At 35.8% G+C, this 24,285-nt stretch overlaps 1 protein-coding gene and 1 pseudogene across 1 annotated transcript; both read left to right on the forward strand.

Moving 5' to 3' along the window:
• The first annotated feature begins 7,275 nt into the window (after positions 1–7,275).
• Positions 7,276–19,751, forward strand: LOC109095882 (homeobox protein Hox-D4a-like). The gene is made up of 3 exons (XM_042763188.1): positions 7,276–11,417; positions 11,822–17,705; positions 19,708–19,751. The coding sequence occupies exons 1-2, from the start codon at positions 10,949–10,951 to the stop codon at positions 12,121–12,123; spliced, it is 771 nt and encodes a 256-aa protein (XP_042619122.1). The 5' UTR covers positions 7,276–10,948; the 3' UTR covers positions 12,124–17,705; positions 19,708–19,751.
• A 2,851-nt stretch (positions 19,752–22,602) lies between these two features.
• Positions 22,603–24,042, forward strand: LOC122134401 (annotated as a pseudogene).
• Positions 24,043–24,285: the final 243 nt, after the last annotated feature.

Here is a 24,285-nt window from a genome sequence, read left to right on the forward strand (position 1 = left end):
TGTTCTCGGATCAAGGTTTTACCGTAGAAGATGTATTGCTAGCAATGGGCGAGATTGTGGGGCACGAAAATATAGCATCGGCATCCAGAATGAACAAGGCGGTAGTGGTGTTTTTAAAAGATGAAAAATTCGTAAACACCCTTGTTGAAAAGGGAATTGTTGTTGCCGATTCCCTGGTGCAAGTAACGCCTTTGCGCGCACCTGCTACCAGGGTTACCATTTCAAATGCTCCGCCATTCATTTCCAACGAGCAAATTATAAAAGAATTGAGTCGCTTTGGAAAGTTTGCTGGATCCGTTAAAATGTTGCCGCTCGGGTGTAAGAACGCATCTTTAAAACATGTGCTGTCTTTTCGAAGGCAAGTTTTCATGTTTTTAAACGCGCAATCTAAGGAATTGGATATCTCGTTTCGTATTCAACACGGGGACAGTTCCTATATGATTTTTGCAACAACGGATAGCTTGAGATGTTTCGATTGCGGGGATTTAGGACATAAGAAGTTCACGTGCCCGCATAAGAAACAATCAGAAAATGAAAAGAATGAAATGGATAAGCAAGCAGTGCAAAGCGAAAGTCAAGATAAAGAAAAAAGGCCCATAGTCGCAAAGGATGGAATGATTCCAGGGAAAAAACAAAAGATAATCGCGGTTAACGAGAACGATTCGGAGGCTACGGTTTCGGCAGGGAATCCCAGCGTTATCCCCCAGACTGGTTCTCCACCCGAGAAGAGTGCTTTAGATCCAAGTTCAAAGTCGGAGGTGAGTGAGTTTATTTCATCTATGCGAGCTGGTGATAATGCTGTAGGCTCGATTGGTTTGGGGGATGTAGTGGATGTAGTTAAGGAGAAGGAATGTGTGTATGTTGAAGAGGTTGCGAGTGTTAGCGAGCTACAGAATAATGTGATTATGGAGAGTGAAAACAGTGATGAAGACTTGGAGGATTGTGACAATTGTTCGGTTTTCTCGGAGATTGATGTAGTCAGGCGGTGGAGGAGGTGTATTCGGTTGAAGAATTAAATGCTTTTCTGGATTTAACTAAAGGGAAAAAGGTTGATGTGGCAAAATATTTCCCAGATGTTAATAAGTTTATAAAATCCGTGGTGAAAGCACAGAAGGCGACGGGCTACGAGGTTATTTCAAAACAGAAACGATTTCGGCTGAAAAAGTTTCTAACAAACGTACGTAAAACTCAGAAAGAAAACGTAAAATTGTCAAAACGGAAAAAATAAAGCACATGGGTGTGGGATATATCCTAATTGTTGTTTTTCTTTTCTGTCTTTTGATTTTTTCCATCTTCCCTGCCATGCAGATTCTTAGATTAGGATCACTGAACGTTAATGGGTTAAGGGATGGAGGGAAAAGAGTTTTACTCTCTGAGTTTCTTAGGCTTAAAGACTCAGAAGTAATTTTTTTACAAGAAACCCACAGTGATATAAAAAATGAATCTGAGTTAAATTTGTGGTGGGAAGGAAAGGTTTGTTTAAGCCATGGCACAAATGTTAGTGCAGGTGTAGCTATTTTATTTGCAACTCATCTTAATGTTAACATTTTATCAGAAACAGAAATAGAGAGAGGACGTATATTGATGGTGAAAGCAAAAGTAGAAAATCAGATATTCGTTTTTATAAATATTTATGCTCCAAATAAAGGGGCAGATAAAATAATCATGTTTAGAAAATTAGGAGAGTTTTTAAAAAGCTATACTTTAGATGGGATGTTAATCATTGGTGGGGATTGGAATTGTTCTCTTAACTTTCTTGTAGATAGAAATAACTGAAGAACCACATCCTGTATCAGCTGCTGTTTTAAAAAGTTTTTATAGTTCAGAATGACTTGGTAGATGTATGGAGAGACAGGAATAAAGAGGTGAAGCACTTTACATGGACCAAAGTTTCACAGGGAATGATAAGTGTAGCCAGACTGGACAGGTTTTATGTCAAGTGTGCTGAAAATAATAGAATAATGGGGTGTGATATTTTTCCATGTTGTCTATCAGATCACAATTTGATCACAATGAATATTGTTTTGAGTCAAACAAAATTTAAAAGTCCATATTGGAAATTTAATGCTGCATTGTTGAAAGAAAGAGAGTTCATTGAGAGATTTGAAATGTTTTGGAAGGAATGGGTTTCTAAGAAAAAGGATTTTGATAATTTGATACAGTGGTGGGAAATAGGAAAGACACAAATAAAAAAAAAAAATAAAACAGAAAACATCTTTTTCAACAAGAAAAATAAAACAGAAAATTTCTGAAATAGAACAAGAGATTTTTTATATTACATCTGGTATGATTCAGGAATCTAATGCATGTTCAGCTGGCATGTTGGGTGAAAAGAAACGAGATCTAGAAGATTTGTTGCAAGTGCGGGCAAAAGGTGCCCTGATAAGATCACGATTTATGTCTGTTCATGAGATCGATGCTCCCACTGCATATTTTTTTAATTTAGAAAAGGTGTCAAAACCAACAAAATGAAATGTATTGTCTGACAAAACCCGATGGACAAAAGACTTTTGAGGCAAGAGAAATGAGAAAGATTGCGGTGGACTTTTACTCAAACTTGTATAGAAAGGAAGAAACGGATCCTGAATGTGTTTCACAGATACTGCAGCAGTTGCCTTCTCTCACTAAAACACAGAGGGAGAGTTTGGACAGTTCTGTATTATTTGAGGAGTTGACTGATGCCGTTAAACAGATGAAGGCGGGAAGAGCCCCTGGAATTGATGGACTATCAGTGGACTTTTTTAAAGCTATGTGGAACTACATCGGAAGAGATTTGTATGAGGTGATCCAAGAGTGTTTTAAAGAAAAACGCCTTCCCACAAGTTGCCAACGGGCAGTATTAACATTATTACCGAAAAAGGGGGACTTGAGTGATCTTAAAAACTGGAGGCCTGTGTCAATTTTAACAACGGACTATAAGCTAATAGCTAAAGTGTTGGCAAATAGGCTGAAAACTGTATTAGGAGACGTAATACATCAAGATCAATCCTACTGCATACCGGAAAGATCCATATATGATAATATTTTTATGATCAGGGACATTTTAGATTACACTAAACTACATGAAGTGAATGTTGGTTTTCTGTTCCTAGACCAGGAAAAAGCATTCGATAGAGTGGATCATGGTTTTCTGTATGATACAATGACTGCTTTTGGGTTTGGAGATGGTTTTATGTCATGGATCAAACTCTTATATATGAATGCCTCTTGTATTCTAAAAATAGGTGGTGTTTAAAAAAAAAAAATAAGTTCTAAAAAAAGATGGTAGCTGCAATGCGCCACTATCCGGTCAGTTATACGCATTAGCAGCGGAACCACTCCTATGTATGTTGAGAAAGGAAATGTCTGGTCTAAAGGTAGATGGTAGCTGCAATGCGTTTAAGTTAACAGCATATGCAGACGACATAACTGTGATCGTGAAAGATCAAAGAGATATTGATGTTGTTATTTACAGTATCTCTTTATATGAGAGAGCGTCTTCTGCTAAACTGAACTGGAGCAAAACTGAAGCTTTTTGGTGTACTGAAAAAGAGGAATGTTGGCATATCAATGTAAAACCAGTTATCCCTGGAAATGTAAGGTGGGAAAAAGAGGGATTTAAGTTTTTAGGCATCTTTTTGGGTTCAGAAGAATACCAAAGGAAAAATTGGGAAGGTGTTAATGAAAATTTGTAAGAGGGTATCAAAATGGAATTGGATTGTACCTCAATTATCATATAGAGGGAGAGTATTGGTCAATAATAAATCTTGCGGCCTCTATTTTATGGCATAAATTAATTGTTTTAATTAAATCCACCAGATGGATTTATTAAAGAAATTCAGAGAGTGTTGGTAAATTTTTTTTTGGAATGGACAACACTGGCTAAGAGAATCAGTACTGTACCTGCAGTTAAGTGAAGGAGGTCAAGGCCCATGGACATTAAGTCCAAGGTCGCTGCGTTCAGACTACAGATTGTGAAAAGACTCCTATATAATCAGCCGCAGAACTGGACTGAAATAGCTTGTGCTTTATTAAGAAGAGTTGGGCGGATGAACTTGGATAGGCACCTATTCTTAATGAATTTGAAGGAAGTGGATTTTAATGGACTCCCATCGTTTTATGAATTAGTCTTAAATGTGTGGCAAATATTCATGATTAAAAGAGAGCTGTCCGAAGTAACCCATGAGTGGGTGCTCGAAGAACCTTTGATTTTTAATCCGCTTTTATCTAGTGTGCTGTTAAAATCTAAAAGGTGTATGTATAAGCTTAGTTAAAGCAGGAATATGTAAAAAATCGTCAGCTTCAGTCGGGGGGCAAATGGATTGCTGCGGGAAAAACTGGCCTCGAAGATTGGTGTTCATTCTGTTAGGGTTGTTGAAAAATTATTAGGTGAATTGCAGGAGTGTTTTAATGTACCTGTGCAAGCAGAAAGGGTTGAAACTGTTTTCCCCAGCATCAGGGTGGGTGTAAATGTAGGAGATTGGCAGGAGGGTGATGGAAGATTACTGTCTTTTAAAATACCTGAAATCAGTCGTTTTGACACAATATCTAAGAAGGCATTTTATCTGGTATGCGTAAAATACTTAAATTTAAGAGCATTGCAAGATATTCCAGAGACCAAATGGACTAATTCACTTAAATCAGAGGCCTCTCCAAAAGGATGTTGGAGGACGTTGTATAAGAAACCAATTGAGAAAAGAAGTGGAGACTTGCAATGGAGGATTTCTCATTGGATTTTAGCAACAAATCGTTATAAAGTTCATCTTAATCCTTTGCAAGGAGAAGAGTGTTTGTTTTGTGGGCTACCAGAAACGGTGTTTCATATATTTATTGGATGTCCCAGGCTAGCAGGAATTATGGGGGTGTTAAATAACCTGAGTCATGATTTTGGTTTTATTTTTACAAATAGTTTGTTTATTTTTGGTCCAAAATATAACACCTCAAATAAAAGCAGAATTGTCCTGATAAATGTTTTATTTGGTATGGCAAAAATGGCAGTGTGGTTGACAAGAAAGAGAAAAATGCAGTGCAATAGTGAAAATGATCCTTTGGACATGTTCAAAGCTCTGGTAAAGAGTAGGCTGGTTATGGAGTATAATATTATGAACTGGTGAATGATACTGATTCTTTTTTTCTATGTATGGGGTGTTGAAAAATGTTCTATGTAAACCCAATGAAGAGGGAGGATGTGATGTATTGCTGTAAAAGAAGCATTTTTATAAAAAAAAATTTTTAAAAAGTTTTTAATTAGTATACTCTACTTATATATAAATTAAATAAAGATATATAAAAATCCAAAAAATAACTCAAACAAACACACTCTAAAACCGGTGAGACGTTCTACCTCTCTCTCTCACTCTCTCTCTCTCTCTCTATATATATATATATATATATATATATATATATATATATATATATATATATATATATATATATATATAATAAGTACATAAAAAATAAGATAAATGAACAAGGACCATTTGACACGTACAGAACACCTAGGCAGTGTCTGCTTTGGTCGGCAGGCGGAGCTGTTGTCTAACACTCTGGGACTTGCTTGCCCGCTATCTGCAGCTTTGTCCTCGAGGTCATTTCCTGTAACTGTGATTGGTTGTCGCAGTCATGTGACACAACAGTCACACAGTTCACTTATTAAATGATAAATGCAATTTTTTAGAACCAAAAACAATACTTTCAGGGTCTGTGTAAGGATGGCTGGAATTATTTAATGTTTTATTTATTTATTTATTTATTTATTTTTTTACGTCAGCATTTTTCACTGTTGGTTTACAAACAAAAGTTGGTTCACATTTTAATAGTTTCAACATTACAAACATATTACACTGAGAAAAAAAATAAATTCATCCAATTAAAAAAAGGGTAATGTTACACATCTATATTTTTTAACTTGAGTCAATAATAAAAAAAAAAAAACTAACTTGCCCTTAGGGGAAGTTATTTATTTTTCATTGGCTCAAGTTAAAAAATATAGATGTGAATCATTACTCTAAATGTTTTTTATTGGATGAATGAACTTTTTTTTTTTTTTTTTCAGTGTACGAGCAAAAAATATCCAAGATATTTAATTGTAATGCGAGTTCGAGAATCCCGAAAAACTCACAGTGAGTGCCTCGTACACACTCCAAGCCCTTGAATAATCTGTGAAATGTTCTGAATTATCAATTGACTAATCAGTTGACTTTATATTCATCTGGTTGAATATAAAAAGGGGACACTCAGAGATGACAAAATTTGTTTTACCAGTAAATGTTACTGCTATATTAATAACTTTCCCATTGGTCATTTTACATAAATCAACAACTCACCATGTCGCTAATGTGGAATTTATATTTTTTATTCTATTTTTTTTTTGATTATTTTATTATTATTATTATTATTATTATTATTATTATTATTATTATTATTATTATTATTATTATCATCATCAATATTTTTTTGTAAACTTTCTCTCGCCGGGGATGTGTTTAGAGTGTTTTTAATGTATGTATTTATTTATTTATTTATTTATTTATTATTTTTAATTTTATTTAATTTATTTATTTTAAACTACCTTTAATTTACAGTCAGAAATATATATATATATATATATATATATATATATATATATATATATATATATATATATATATATATATATATATATATATATATATATATATATATATATATATCCCATTAGTTTACTCGTCAGATTTCAAAAACACCTAATTTATCGTAGAGTGAAATGTGGCAAAATAACATGTAGACTTGAGCAACATTGGTTAAGAAATACTACACCGAATTATACTACTTGGATAAGAACTACGACAATAAATATTTGCCAAAATATATAGCAGACATCAGTCTACTAGGATACAAGAAATAATCTCTGGTTTTTTGACAATGTAGTTTTTTTCATTCTTCGTTTTCTTTTCTTTGAGTGCAGTGAATGCGAATTGAACCCCGTGTCTTTATTTCCTCCTGAGATCAGAGTAATCGCCGTTATTGAATAAGTGCAACTTTCAGGATTATTTATGGCACCCGCGCGCTGTCATGAATGGCTGCAGGGAAGCACGTGATACCATTAAACTTTGTTTTATGGCCAGGGAGTTGACAAGCCAAAATATATTTCACATTGTATATTAGAAAGGTCGTTCAGACGGTTTAGAAAAGATCCCAGTCTCGCTGCAGAGGAAAGAGGCTCCACGTTAGTTTTGATCATGGATATACAAACTTATCGATACGCTTTACGTGATACTCCTGCTTCTGGAGGTAAGCTTGTCCTCAGGACGTGTCACTGAACTTGTGCGTGGTTGAATTGTGCCATAATGTTTACTGTGGTTTCATATAGTCAGCTTACAAGCCAGCGCTGATTTGTTTCTGTGAACTCCTCTTGTGTTGTTGCGCACACTTATGGGTGGTTGGATAACTGTGGAGAGAAAAAAATAGGTTGTAATGGAGGTGACGTAAATGTTATGCAGTAGTCCGGTTTTGGTGCAGTTGTGGCGCCACGTTATAAAAGATTGCTTCCTTCGCTTTTCACTGTTTAGCTTATATATATGAACTCTATTGTTGTTGTTGATGTTGTTGTTGTTGTTATTATTATTATTATATAGGCTATGTCAAAATGCAAATTTTTGATACAACGAAGGCATTAAAATTGAATTTAATGCTTTACTTTCTCATTATTTTTTAAAATAATTGTTTTGTTGGATTCCAAGTGTGTAATACACATTTATTGAGATTTGTCAGTTGGTTACCACATATTTATAAATACGACGAAAGTAATTTAATGTACGTTTTTCTTTTGCATTTAACCTGCAAATTATTGTTACTTATTTACACCTGTTGTGTAGTGCGCTTCGTCGTGAAAAACAGTGCAGCCCACCGTTTATTTTTAGAGAGAAATGTGTCCAAACGAAAACATCAGTTAGTCGATACACAATCATTCTGGACATAATACTGAAATTTGTAATAAGCAGGTTTTCTGGGGTTTTTTGACCAGCTCTCTAGCGCCCCCAAGCAAAAGAAACGGTCAATCTGGCCTTGAACCATACTTTTTACTACTAATTATTATCCCTAAAAAAGTGGCTGTTTAGATTGATCAGAAAATAATAATAATTATAATAATAATAATAAAATACAAAGGGACAAAAGTCATGTTCATTAAAGCCTGCATTAAATTGTCTGTATGAACAACAGCAAATATATAAAATTTTATGTGCACGTTATAAAGCTGAACAAAATAGATACACAATTTGTCGCTGTTTTATCCAGTCATACTATTTCAGTTAAATAACTTGAAAGTTGCATTTTTTTAAAGTTTAAAGTCAAACCTCAATCAGTTAAATATATCTGTACAATAAAAAAAAAAGAAAAAAAAAAAGATAAGGCTAATCATAATCCAGATATTTTGCAGTAAACGTTTGAAGAAAATCAGATATTTCATTCGTTTATAACTGTTGGTAATTCCCTTTTAAGTAAAAAATATTTCTAAAAATAACTAATTCATTAAATTTTCGATTAATAAAAATAACCATTTCAATCGACTATTCTGCATGTACAAAAAAAAAAAAAACTTAAAATTTGTGGGGTGGGGAGAGAAATAATTAAAACGGCTCATATCACAGAAACCCCTATGTGCATGCAAATTATTATCTGTAAAAAAATGCACAAGTAGATATTTTCATTTTAAATCAGAGGTCAAGACAATTGGTGACCGTCTCGTTGTTTTTTTCATCTGTAACTCGGCTTTGACCCGCCTGAGCAAGTCGCAAAGCAAGGTGAAACACGGGTCACGCTGTCTAAAAAATAAATAAATAAAATAAAATACGTATTTTATGACTGGCTTTGTAAAAATCAAAACACTCAAAAAAATAAATAATAATAATAATAATTAATCCTTTTAGAAAATGTAATATCAAGAATGAATGGCCTGCATGATTTCGAAAGTATTGTTATCTCTTTTAAATCGCGTGCCTTTTTTCCCAAAAAGCTAACACAGTTAAAACACAGTTAAGATACAGCTTGTCAAATTAAACAAGTTATGTATTTGAACGGAAATGTATAAGATTTTTTATAGATGTTTTATATATGTATGTGTTTTTATGTTTTATTTATTTGATTATTTATTATGAAAAGAATGGCAAATCCCTATATAGGAAAATAAATTGAACATCACTGTTAAACAAATTTAGATGTAACGACAAAAATTGGTATAGGCCTAAATATTTTTAAATGTTGAGAGTTCTTGATCCTAACATTTTTAATAGATCCGTGGTTTTGGAGTATTGCTCTGGTGACCGGGAGCTAAGGGCCACAGGAGCTACTTATCAGAGGAGGTCGTGTATTATCCATGAACTATCCTCCTTTTCCGCTACCGCTGTCGCCTTGCAAAAAATAATGAAACTTTGTGATGTGTGTTGTAAATGATTCGGCTTGACCTCCCGACCTTTAGCCTTCCTCTATGTGCTTCTTCACGTATCCAAACTGCACACGGGTTTAAGGCCACCTGATCAATTTGACTGCCATGACAGCATCTCAAAGTGAGTAGGATTTAGCACAAAGCCTTCAGTCCTATGCCTGGGTGAATGTAATATGTTGTGTTGTATAGAGAATGAAAGATTTTTATTAGTGAGATTAGTCACCTTTTATTAAATAAATTGAAATTGAGCTGCGGGCCTCTATTTAAAGAGTGCTCCCCCCGTTAAACATCTGTATTATCAAAATTAAAATTAAGCCAAACTTGATTGTAATCTTATAAATGAATTATACTTAATGAAAAACTTGAATTTTTGAGTCAGAACGGTTGTAATAACCGGATTCATTGTATGTTAAATTTTAATACATTTTTTTTTTCGAAGATGTTTTGTCAGTTGTGCGAATCCATGTCGTCGTCTATATATACCCTGTAGAACCGAATTTGTGTGGAAAACAATGACAGTCACAGATTCGATTCTAGGGGAGTATATGGTCGACGCAAGAACTTCGAATAAAACCACTTGCGTACAATGGAGGATATGAAATGATAAGCATATAATTACATAACTGCATAATATGATTATATGATTCTGATTACTTGAACTGTCACGAGATGCTTTGATCAGTCGTGTCAACAGTGCTGTGTACTGCTGTTTTCACTAAAATATGTCAAAATATTTAATCTTTTATATAGAATTCAAATCGCAATGTGTGCCTACAAAACAGGATAGAGAGCAAATATTAATATTAAATATATTAATATATATATGCATGTTGTATAAATGTTGACCAAGTATGCACACCCATTGCATCCCTGGACTTACCTTATGAACTCCCAAGTGGCTATTCTCTTTTATGTGGCGTTTGATTATTGATTGGCACGGCGCATTGATGGCGAACCAGGGCGCTCTATACAGCGAGCTGAAAGGATGAGAAGCGCTGGAACGATGAGACTCCAGTAACTTCTGAGTGACCTCTACATGACAAAGACGGTCTCCATCAATTGTCTGCTGGCTTTATGTGACTCTTTTTGTGCCTTGGGCCGTTTTTTATCTTTTGTCTTGTTTTGTTTTTACCAGTCAAAATCACTGGGTTGGGTTTAATTTAGCTTGGTTGAATATTAATTTACCTATTGGGCCACATACATGTGATGCAAATACATGTTTTATAAAATATCACGAAATGTGCAGTAAGCAGGGATCCTCACATGTGATGATGGCCATTAGCAACTGTGTCTTAATACACAACACACACTTTATTTCATTTATTTATTTTATTTATTTATTTTTTACACAGACCGGGTATTTAATCAATTTAGTTTTATATTATATCGTCACTGTCCTAATTAAGAGATAATGTGACGTTTGTGAAATCAACTACTAGGTGTGCACAGCTTCTTCTCGGTTGATGAAGTCCCTCCACCTCGATTGGCCGAGCTGGTCACATGGTAGCCTAACTTTATTCAGTTGACAGCAAGTAGGAGGGCTTTATGGAGGGAGGAAAAAAAGACAACTCGAAAAAAATTAGTATTTCCTACCTTCAGAAATTAATGGCCATGAGTTCGTACATGGTGAACTCCAAGTATGTGGATCCAAAATTTCCTCCTTGTGAGGAATATTCTCAGAACAGCTATATACCTGAACAGAGCCCAGGCTACTACAGTCCGTCGCAGGGCACTGATTTCCAGCATCCCGGAATCTATTCACGGTCAAACTACTCTGAACAGCCTTACAGTTGTAACACTGTCCAGGGCTCGTCGGTGCAGCCGCGGGGTCATGTGAAGGATCAAGCCAGCCACCCTAGCCCTTATCCCGCACAGACAGAGCAGTGTCCTGCGGTCCAGATCTCCGGACCGAGGACTTGTGGACAACAACAAAACACAAAGAGCCAGAACGGGATACCAGCCAAGCAGCCTGCTGTAGTTTATCCATGGATGAAGAAAGTGCACGTTACTACAGGTAAGATTGACTCTCTTTGCTGTCTGCTTGTAGGCCAGCCCTATTCTGCTGTTTTAGTCACAGTTAAAACCATTCAGTGAAATATTTATGGGTTCCTCTGAAGGGGCCGCCAATTACACTAGCCATAAATTTTTATTGCTTAGGAAATAGGCCGCTAGCTCTGTTGGACACTATTGAAGAACTGAGAGTCCACTTGGCCCAAAGCTTTGAACTGAATAATTTAGCAGTGATAAACTCTTGAGATAAATTCACCGAAACTGAAAGTATACCAGTACAGAATATTTGTTGGATCAAATTTAAGTAAGTGGGTAAGTTCAAACATAAGGAAGCGAATGGTTGTTTAACTGAAATGGTTGGTTTCATATATATCTATATTAACATAAGTGTGTTTTTGCCTTTCTCAGTGAATCCGGATTACACAGGACCGGAACTCAAACGTTCTCGGACAGCCTACACAAGACAGCAAGCTCTCGAACTAGAAAAGGAGTTTCATTTTAACAGATATCTAACAAGACGGCGTCGCATTGAAATCGCGCATACCCTCTGTCTCTCTGAGCGACAGATTAAAATCTGGTTTCAGAACAGAAGAATGAAATGGAAAAAGGATCACAAACTTCCTAACACGAAAGGGAGATCGGCGTCAGCTGGAAATCAGCATGCACAACACGCTCAAAAGGACAACCAGACAGAGCTCACAACTTTATAAGCGGATATCTCTCCCTCCCGCCAGATGTACAGATGAACTGTATGTAATAGACAATGCTTCTTTGACATTGCATGGTAGTAAATCATGACACGTTGGGTACAAGTGCCAAAAACTGAGAACCATAAGCACACGCCACGACTAAATGCAGCATAAAAGCTGCAATAGGTTAAAAACTCAAATTTCAATTTTTCCGCTATTGTAATCCTTTGTAGCTGAGGCAAAAAGAATATAAGGCGTCGAATGATGGTTCAAGTGCCACCACGAGGTACAATAAAACGTTAGAAAACTCACGCTATTCTACACAAACTTCCCAAATTTGTTTCAGAGCATGGTTCGTTTTAATGACACTATTCACACCTTTTTTTCTATCTCTGTACATCACCAGTTTTTTAAACGCATTATGGCAAGTTTACGCCTTTGGCGAGTCAATTTATCTTAACTTAATCATTAAAGAGAACTTAAGTCATGTCCAGCATAGAGTAAATTACGATTTTTTTGTGCTTCAGTTTACTGGGTGCAAGTAATAAAAACAAAATAAAATTAGTTAATAATAAGGAAAAAATCGTTGCCTGAGAAATTATTTATTTGTAGACTGAAAAGCTGAAGAAATTTCCTTCTGAACCTCGTTTACTGTGCGCGCCTCATTAATGGTTTACTATATTTCAGTCAAGCAATTTCATTTTGTTTAATAAGAATTTCGTTATAGACGTTTTACATTTGTTTACTGCAGCTTTTAAAAATGTCCTATTTAATCGAGAACAATTTCTCTTTTTGACACGAATATTCCATGCCTTTATACTCCACTATAAACCTCGCCCGTCATATTTGTAAACAATTTAGCTACAGTTGCAGGAGCAGTATTTTTGTCTTCCATATGTTACCTGAAATTCTTGAAAAGCAGCTTTTTATTTTGCATTTTAGATACTCGTTTATCCCTCAAGATGTTTGAACCTTCTATTTATTAAAATGTAATGTTAAAAGCTTTATGTTCTACGTGAACGTAATTATCCGTTCAATAATTATCAAATTCAGTTTTGACTTTTTGAGTTCTTAAATATATATGTATATATTTCTGTATATTGTGCATATTTTCTACAGGCATATTTTGCAGTAATTAAATAAATATTATGCAGAGAGGTTTCACTCAAACTGCGTCATATTGTGTAGAATCTAGAAACTCTTAGAAAAAGAAAACACGTTTTATCAAGCACTTTCATACACATTATGTTATTTTTGAAAAGCAATTGGTGTTAAATCTGAAATGGTTTTCCAGCAGTGATTAAACTTAGACGCTCTGCTATCATTGTGGTGTCTTTGTCTCCTTGAACAAAAACACGAGGCGTACATGCATTGCGAAGGAGTCTTCACACAGAAGCCTTCACGTTGAGAGCATGAAAAGGTATTTTTACAGAAGTTCAACAAAAGCCTTGCGGGCAGGTTCATCCAGAGGACAGATTCTGTTGCATTTGACGCTTCTTGAGCCGCGAGCACTGACCTCTATACTCCTGACCTGATGGACCTTCACCCGGTTCTATCAGAAGCTTTTTGCACACAGATGCTCCAAAAATGTGTGCTTGTGCAGAAGGGGTGCCTTTTTTTTATCTGAAATAAATATTTGTTCTGTATTAATATTTGCTTGCTTACACCCTGATTATTTGCCACGTAGTGCAACTTTGATGAATTTGTACTTCATCAGTTTCTGCCCGAGTCCTGCAGTTTAAAATCATGGTTATGCTGTAATGATTACGATAACTTTGACATTACAAATCATAAATAAACCTCCATGTGTTTTTCTTCATCAAGCAAAATATCATGTCAAAGCATGATATCCGTGTATTATTATTATTTTTTAAAAAGAGCCCTCAAAGAGTATTATAAGCAATCATTACTAAGGTTATGGCTATATAGCAACAGAGTTTGTATTATTTAAATATTAAACTACATTTTCTAAATGTATCAAAACAGGTTTTAATAGTTTTCTTGCTTTTGTTCTCAGTGTGCCAAAAAAATGTTGTCCATCAGCACTGAAAATGTTTGTGCTTGGTGTGTGTGTGTGTGTGTGTGTACCTACTGAACCATATTTTTGGGAAAACTATACCCATAAGTGAGGTTAACATGACAAATTCTCCCAAAACCCCCTTTTGTATGCGTCCTCATTTGTAAAAACAGTAAGCGTATAAAAATAGTAAATATAGGCTTTTTAAACTGTACAAATGCTGAACATTTTCTGTTGGGTTTAGGTTATAGTTTTTATAACTAGCTCTATATAAAAACAGTAGAAGTCTATATATGCAATGTCCATATTTAGCCAAGTACACTTGCGTGTGAGAGACAACATACTACTAATACTACTACTAATAATATTTTCACTTTTTTTGTGAGTAAATGTGTGTAAATATGCTGTGTGTGTGTGTGTGTGTGTGTGTGTGTGTGTGTGTGTGTGTGTGTGTGTGTGTGTGTGTGTGTGTGTGTGTGTGATTTAATGTTACCAATCCTTTGGCAATGTAAATACTTTTTTCTGTCAATAAAAGCTACTTGAATCAGAGAGAGAGAGAGAGAGAGAGAGAGAGAGAGAGAGAGAGAGAGAGAGATTATAAGAACTGCAATACACACCTCCAGGGAGGTCCAAATGCAAAGTTTATTTCAGGCGAAGCATCTACAAACATCTACCTTACAAACATGCATGTGGAGTAGTTCTCTGATACTGTTTTTCATCAGTTGCATTACTGAAAATGAGATTTATATATTGCATATGCATGGTCAATTGTATACCGTTCCCACACAGAGATCTTAAATGTATGCATGTGTGTGTGTGTATCTATATACACGTGTGTCAATATCTATTCCAAATATCTATTTTTGCTCAATAAGCCTTGTGCATAGTGAAAACACGCCACGCAGGGGATCTCTCCGTCTCTTTGCCTCCAGTAAGGCATTCTGAATATTGACCTGGATGTCTGAACACAATAAATGAGAGCCATACGCAGTTCCATTTGCAATGACACTGCACCGACTAGGCTACTACCGCCGCTCTCACAATGCTTCTCAAACGGCCATTTTTGATTTCCAGCTGTTCAGTGAAAATGTCTTCGCCCATCGAGACAACCCGTTAAGATAAATCAAACTGCGCTGTCGACATCCCAAGATAGAATTCGGTATATGGTTCCGTTCTATATCTTTTTTGTTTGACCACGTGATTGTCTAAATAATTAATGCAGCACGTCCCCTAGAAACACGGCGTCGTCATTAATCGCGAGGACTCTATCAGACTTGAGAACTGAAGAGATCCAAGAAAATAATATCCAAACGGTCCTGTATCTCACACCACCGCAACCTGCACATCCGTACAGCTTTTCAGCCAATGGAGCATCGGTAGGTGAACATTTAAGATTAATATTTGCACCGAGACAGCGGATAAACATATCTGTCAGGATTTTGATAAATAGTGTCCTTTGATTCGGTCTTCGCGGACAGACTGAAACAACTTCAGGCTCATTGTGATTTTTTGCTTAAATAGCTTCAGCATGAAGCTCTCCCAATCTATACCTTTATCAATAAAAAATAAAACTGTTAAGTAACACTACTTTTATTTTTTAAGGCAAACTTTACTGTAATTATTTTCTCATGTAATGTAATGTTTTATTGATGCATTTGTGTATGAAATATGTGAAGTCCAGTTCGATGTGTTTATTGCTTAGCCGCCAGGACTTTAACGAAGGCCTCTTTGTGATTTATAATCCCTCAGACATGCTGTTCTTTCCCGATTAGTGGCGACTATTTGTGGAGACGTACGTGTTTGGTTAGATAAAAAGAACACAGGCTAAAATTCATCGTAGAGGTCTATCTGGAAAATCATCACATAGTTACTGACGCAAGTATTGCTTGAATAACTGCATGTAGGATCATGACAATTTTACAACAGTTGTGGAAACACTAACAAAACAGCATAAGAAGCTACAAAAAAAAAAAAAAAAAACAATGGCATCGATCCAAAAACAATACATTTCATTGATGTCAAAAACCCCACAATACCCACTCGTTCAGTAATGGAGCGTTATGATCGTGGATCTATCCATAAAGTGTTTGGAACTGTTGTAGAGGGATGACGGTGATCTGCATCGTTGTAAATCATGCTCAGTAATTCCTGAAAGGGTGAGAGGCTGTTGGGGGCCGGGCGTGGACTGTAAATCTTTCACTTTTATTAGCCCGTGAACATATGCTGCAAGGGGAGACGACTCGCATCCTCTCCTCAGGACAATCCTGTGCTCGGCCGCGTTCCCAACCGTTTCATCTCCATCTTACCATCCAGCTACATATCCATACAGCACAGCCATAGAGCAAGCATTCTGATTCAGATTGCATGTAACATAATCATCTTGCATTTAACCTCTCAAATTGTCTTTTGGTCAATTCTGAAAAAAATGGAAAACATAGAATGTATTTTAATGCACAACTAGTAAAAATCCAAACACTGAAAGGTACCCACTTTTAAATTTCATGCTCACATATGGATCCATACACACTCTTGCTTTTTGAGAAGAACAATATAGAATTTGGGATGATTTTGATGAATCTCTTTGGTTGAGGAGGTCATACATTGCTGTCATTGCCTAAACCATAATAGTCAAACAATATTTCAGTGGTTTCTTGCAGCTTATAATAAACGGATTTCTGTTCAAAACAGCGAGAAAAAAACAATAACTATATATCGGATAATGTTCATCTTAAATAAAACTAAAAAATCCATAATGATGTTGCTTTCTATAATGGTGTGATCCGCGGGCCTATATTACACTGCGTTACATTTAAAAATGATAATAAAAAAGATGATATAAAAAAGTGCAATTTTGTAAGACATTTGGATGTGAAGAAAATCAAATCAAATATTTAAAAGATTATGTAATTATTTGTCTTTAAAATAAAGACAGCGTAGTGCTAACAATAATATTTTTTTGTGCTTCATTTGAACGTTTTTATTATTATTATGACTGGGTTTCAACGCCATAATAAATAGCAATGTAGCTTTTGTCTTAATGATACACTCCGATACAGTGGCTGAGGAAGGAGCGAGTTCTTATGCAAAATGATTGTACAGTGATGTGAGGCTGGAGGGAATGTTAGTGCTCTTGCTTTCAAAATGTATTTGTGAGGTGAAGCTGGTTGGACTAGCAGTCTCAATCAGGACAATCTGCGATCCGGATCACGTGAACAAATATGCTTGTATTTTAAGGGAGCGCCTTTATTTGTCATGATAAGGTTTCCGAAATATACTAATGTCGACTCATTCGCGAGCTTTCATCTGTAAAACGTTCACTTTTTTTTCAAATGGGAAGTTGATTGGAAGTAATATTCCGTTTTGGAATAAGAAGAACTTCTTCGCTTTTTATTGGTAGCTGAGTGAGTGGCTCCCATTCTTTCGGGAATACTGTCTGCATTGGTAGCTATATGGAAATGCCTGGAAAAGCGCGAGATCAGTTTTAAGACAGTACTGTATAGACAAAGGGTGAAGGATATATCCGAGCAGCCAAACTGAGAAATATTGAGACTAAGAAGCACGGCTATATAATAAATTGACATCACAGGTAAGCAATTGCATGGCAAAACGTAACCTTTAAGCGTGGGTTTACATTAGGCCGGCGTAAAAAAAATATGATTTATTCCATTCAAAGCTGATCTTTATTAATGTCGTCGCCTACCAACTAAGCAAGTACGTTCTGAAGACAAAAACTGAGACTAGTTTACAGATTTGCGCAACCTTGACTATTTTAGATGGATTAGAATGTAAGGTGATTTCAGTCATAGAATTTTAGAGTTTTATTTTAGCTGTTTTATTTAATATATTCTGGTAGCTTTCTGGAGTTGGCCATGCACAGTATAAAACATCTGTGTCATACATTGTGAGATCGTTAATCACTTTAATTTGTGTTATAGTCGAAGCGATGTTAGGCATGACATATGCGGGTTAGGGTATGCTATTCTTTTAAACATACATGTTTCCATAAATTCAAATCATTTCCGTCTCTGTGATTTCGATTTAGTCCAAATTATTGGAATTGAAGCACTTAAATAAATAAATAAATAAATAAATAAATAAATAAATAAAATGAATTCAAATTATGAAACCATATTTCGCGTTCAATAAAAGAGTCAACTTAATTTAATAAGAATAAATTAAGATATTAAGTGATTTATTTATTTATTTAATTATTTATTTATTTTTCACAAGAAGCAAAAGCATACTATGTCATGCCATTCTATAGATGTTTGAAATCTTAGATTAGGTTTTAAGATCTAATATGATTTATTAACTATTCCCGTAAATATTTTTTATTTTATTTTTAAGTTGATGTTTACTGTTTACTGAATGATATTTTAAAAAAGAATAATAATAACAGGTTTTTGGTCATTCGTTTTTTTTAATCATTTATAAATAATTATGAATTCCTACATATTTCACAAAAGATTAAGTTCTGTAATTGGATTATTCTGCATTGTAGAGTATCTGGTAAATAAACTGAGGCTCAAACCTAAAAATATTTGTTTTCGATTCTTCAAACTACACGATTTTGAGACGAATATGCGGCATTTTGTACACATTTCAAATGTGATAGCCAAACAAAAACGTAATTTTCCTACAAAAGAGACAGACTTAAGCATGCAAATCAGAAACAGATATAGATGTATATATTTACAGACAGACTTTCAGAGTCCATTATTCTTTACAGCCCATTGTTCTATTATGAGTACCAAACTTACCGTGGGAGTGCGTGGGCGAAAACACTGTTGCCTAATAAAGGCAGACCATGTTCGGCTGAACTGTTCGCTACATTTATCCCATTAAGACTTTGAACATGACACACACGTTTAAAATACAAGCTACGTACATTCCTTGTTATCGGTAGTTTTGTCAAGGTTGCGTCCATCACCAAACAATAATAATAATAGCCTAATAATACTATAAATACTATTATTAATCCCATAGGTTTTTTTCAAAGGTGTTGTCCTCGTCTCATATTTTCGAAAGGATTTCGGAGAGGAACAGAACAGGTCATCTGTCTGGTAGGATGAGGATTAAAATCTCGTCTTCAGGCTCTCTTGGTTTTAAAATCACCGGTGAAAAAGTTGTGTGGTGTGGATTGCATTGTGACTTGAGTCCCTTCCGTCCGTTGTTCATTAATCAGTGAGTTATTGGAGAGGAAGCCAAAGGTCACCCAAAAGGCTTATGAGTGCTAAATATTTTGGCCAGCATCTCTTTGTGTAAAATCGCTTATGTCAGTTTTTTCCCCCTCTCTCAGATACTGCTCCTAAAACCAGTCTTATATTCTAGGGTTGAAATAATTCGTTCATTAAAAAATTGGCTATCAGGTGAAAATGTTTAAATCATTTTTTGGTTCTGAGAACTGTCAACGCTGATGGCAGTGAATTCACATCTAGAATGTGAATTCCGTCATTTTGCAATCGAAAACGTTGACCACATACTCAGACGTAATGTAAAGAATCCTAAATAAAACGGGGAGCTGGAATAAAATACGATCAACAACTGAGATTGACTTAAAATATATATATATATATTTTATTCTTCAGGTCGCCCTCTAAATTATGAAGATCGCTTGAGGAGAAACAGAGGAGAAAAAATCACAGACTGCGGTAAGAGATGCTTTAAATATTTTAGTTTGCAATGCAATTTAACAAGAGCAGCGCTGTATTGTCCTGTGACTCTTATTTCATAATGATTTACAGGCCAGGAAAAGGAATACATGTTTTCTGTATAAATGCACAAATCTTTTGATGCTCTGATCTTATATATATATATATATATATATATATATATATATATATATATATATATATATGATATGTATATATATATATATATATATATATATATATATATATATATATATATATATATATATATATATATATATACATACCCCTATATATATAAATCCTTAAACATCAATTATTTACTTCCTTTTACCAATGTATTTTGAGGTACACGACACACTGTGCACAATAAATAAACATTTACACTTTTAAAAGTGCAAAATATAAAATGCAAAAACATTGTTATGTCGTAGGCATATGTAATAAATATAACAAATAAAACAAACAAGAAACAGGCAAAACCAGAAATACATATTCCCATCCGCACTTTCTTCTTAATTTAGAGTATATCCTTGACTAAAATCCACAGCTATCCGCGAAACTGGGAAAAAGTGTGTTCCATTGCAAGCAGTTAAAGAACGTTCAGGACAAGAGTGTGTGAATTACTGCAGTAGCCGGATTTATACTGGCGGGCTGTAGGCTCTGGCTTTAGCGGGACATTCTTGCCCCCATCCATCCTCCTACGCTTAGAGTTTTACCCCTCTGACAGTACCAAGTCTTGAGGAGTGCCTTTCTTCTCACCCCTCTGTGAGGCATTTACGGCTGTAGTATGGCCAGTCATAAATTTTGTCTGGCTCCACAATGACAGGTGCTTTCATTGATATGTATCGTGCGGAGCTTCAGGCCGTCTAATAACTACTGTATTGAGCATGAGCTACAGTCACTTGGGTGAAAGACTATCTTTAGAATAAGACTAGGAAGAAGACAACAATAGTAAAAAATAAGTATTGCACATTGTGATCTCAGTTTGTTGCTAGTAGACTTTGCTACCAACATTCGCTTTCACAAACCAGATCTTATTCGCATAGACTACTTGGGTGATCCACCTTCTTTAACGACTCACATCGGCCTTTGGTGGGAAACAAGCCTTACTCCGAACCACCATGTCATTATAATACAGATTATATGGCAACTGGGAATTTAGGAATCAAGTGAGTTCCGGTATTACAGAGTGTTCCAAAAGCTACCGAATAAACTAATAAAGATTATTCACTATTTATATGTATGAGCTGCGACATTATAGAAAGGACAAAATAGACTAGATGTGTTTGGTTAATTTGCGTTCTATATTTTGGATTTTGATTTATTTTCATACAAAGATTGCCTTTTCGTATAATGTTCACAAACAAATGCAAGAAAAAGCGTACATGGAGCCCTGCCACCAGCTAGTATATTAAACTTCACTCCATGAATTTCATTAATGTGAACCGATCAAACTTTGCAATGACGCCGAATCGTCATGTAATCTCAAACTACGTGAAAGATGTACAATTCCAGGTTATAGACAAACAATGCTGATCTAATTTTTTAGTTGTTACAACTAGGAGATATACTCACATTCACACACACACACAAACACAAACAAACCAACACACAAAAAAAAAAAAAAAAAAAAAAACATAAACTATATATATATATATATATATATATATATATATATATATATATATATATATGTATATATATATATATATATATATATATGTATATATATATATATATATATATATATATATATATATATATATAGGCCTATATGTGTGTGTGTGTGTGTGTGTGTGTGTATAATATATAACTTGTGAACTACATTGTGTGTGTGTACACACACACACGCATATATATATGTGTGTGTGTGTGTGTGTGTGTGGTTTGTATATGTAGTTCATAAGTTTATATATATATATATATATATTTCACTCAACTCGATAAGGATTTTTTTTTTTTTTTTTTTTTTTTTACTGCTTGAACGATATTTGAAAAAAAAAAAGAGAGCAAAGAGTCGGAAAAGAATGGGATATTGTTTGAAGAAAAACGCTGATTCTCCTTCTGCTGCCCTGTAGTCGCACTCAATGGGGTATACTTTTAGCACAAGTTAAACTTTAACCGCCTTGTTGCATTCATGCCTTAATTTCTGAAAGTGAAAAGCTGAAGGGGGTTGGCTGAAAAAAGAAAAAAGGCAGAGAGAAAGGCCTTATAGGTGAAAGATGGCAGTTCACAACATAAGATCAATTACTGCTAAGAAATGGTAAATTGTGAAAAATTTCAAAACTTTTAAAAGAAAAATTAAAAATAATTGTGAAAAACTGTCCAATTTGTCCCTTTTCCAACTTGATTTGGTAAGAAGCAGGAGACTTCTGCAGATGATTTGACTGAAGGCACTTAAACAAGATGACAAAAGAAACTAAAGTCGAATGGTTCACTAAGGGAACAGCATACAATAAATACAATTATTTTTCACTACATAACTTTGTCTTGCCATCTTTAGCATTAAATGCATTAAGAAACAACAACAGGTCATGAAATCCAGAAAGTTGAGAGGAGAAAGGGCATAAGTTTGACACCATATATACATATATTCAAATATTGAAAATGCTATGGGCTGTTTTCATTTGCAGTGGGATATGTTTAGATCGAGAAGATATAGTTCTGTGAATGCAAATGAGCGCAACAGCATATCACTGTTGTACCACACATCTATGATTGTTTAAAGTTTAATCCTAAAATCTTTGCTACGACTGATTCATATTCTTTCTCAACAGGTCAAAGGACAGAAAATCTGTGGGAAGCTCCAATCACGTGATTGACAAGTCCATGCAATTGGACAGGGGTTCACAGGCTCTCTTAGTTTGAACCTTCGCAATGCAGAAAGCCACTTATTATGACAATGCTGGACTTTTCGGAGGATATTCATACACTAAATCTGACTCCTATACATACGGTCCTGCACACCAGGGCTTCTCATCCTCCAGCATAGAGAATAACTATCAAAATCCAAGCTGTCCTATTCAAACTACATCTGTCCGGCCACCAGCACATAAAAATGGAGACATCAGTGGCAGCTGTATGCGACCAAGTGCCAGCCAGGGCAACAGCCAAACAGAGAGTATCAGTGAGCAGCAGCAGCAGGCTGCTCCTTTAGCGGCCAGCTCACCCAGCCCTAACAGCAACTCCACACAAAAAAAGAAATCTCCCAGCACCACTGGCTCCAGTACTGCCACCCCAGTCATAACCAAACAAATTTTCCCTTGGATGAAAGAGTCCCGCCAAAACGCAAAGCAGAAAAGCACCAACTGCCCAGCTGCAGGTATGGGCTCTGTGCGTGTGTGTGTGTGTGTGTGTGTTTGTGTGTGTGGGGCAAGAGAGAATGGTTTTCTCTTAAAATGGCGACAAATATGATTATGACCTAGTTTCGTTTGTTTACAGTAGGCTGTCTCTCTTTGGCTTTTAAGTGATGTAATAAACTGTGTAACAATTAATCCACTGCGCTGCTCTCTATGTTTAGGAGAAACCTGCGACGACAAGAGCCCACCTGGCCCTGCCTCGAAACGAGTGCGCACTGCCTACACCAGCGCCCAGCTAGTTGAACTGGAGAAGGAGTTTCATTTTAATCGCTACCTGTGTCGCCCCAGAAGAGTGGAAATGGCTAATCTGCTCAACCTCACCGAGCGCCAAATAAAGATCTGGTTTCAGAACAGGAGGATGAAGTACAAAAAAGATCAGAAATCTAAAGGCATAATGCACTCTCCCTTAGGACACTCTCCGGACAGAAGCCCGCCGTTAAGTGGCTCGAATCACATTGGATATTCTGGTCAGCTTCCAAACGTAAACGGCCTAAACTACGATGCGCCATCTCCTCCGTCATTCGCCAAACCGCAACAGAACATGTACGGCTTGGCAGCCTACACGGCGCCGCTGGGCGGCTGCATACCGCAACAGAAAAGATACCCGGGAACAGAGTACGACCACCACAGCATGCAGGGGAACGGTAGCTTTGCGAATGCTAATTTACAAAGTAGCCCTGTTTACGTCGGGGGAAACTTCGTTGATTCAATGCCAGCTTCGGGCCCTATGTTCAACCTCGGTCATCTTCCCCATCCCTCATCCGCTAGTGTGGACTACAGCTGTGCGGCTCAGATTCCGGGTAACCACCACCACGGACCGTGTGACCCCCACCCCACATACACAGACCTCAGCTCTCACCACGCGTCTCAGGGAAGGCTGCAGGATGCACCCAAACTCACGCATCTGTAAGGATCCCATCAGTGTGCTTAAGCGAAACGTCGCTTTTTTATTACCTCACTAGTTAAACTAATTTATAAAACTACACTCCGAGAGAAACATAACGTATTATCCTGTATTATTATGATTGATATTACTATTACTGCTATGATTGTAATTATTTTTAATAATAGCTGTGGTCCATTTCTCTTGACTGTTGAAGGCACACACGGTTGTTTGTTGTCAGTTGTTTAGTTCTCGGAAGGACTGTATTGG

The sequence above is a fragment of the Cyprinus carpio genome, chromosome A9 (assembly GCF_018340385.1).
Source record: "Cyprinus carpio isolate SPL01 chromosome A9, ASM1834038v1, whole genome shotgun sequence".
Classification (NCBI taxonomy): Eukaryota; Metazoa; Chordata; class Actinopteri; order Cypriniformes; family Cyprinidae; genus Cyprinus; species Cyprinus carpio.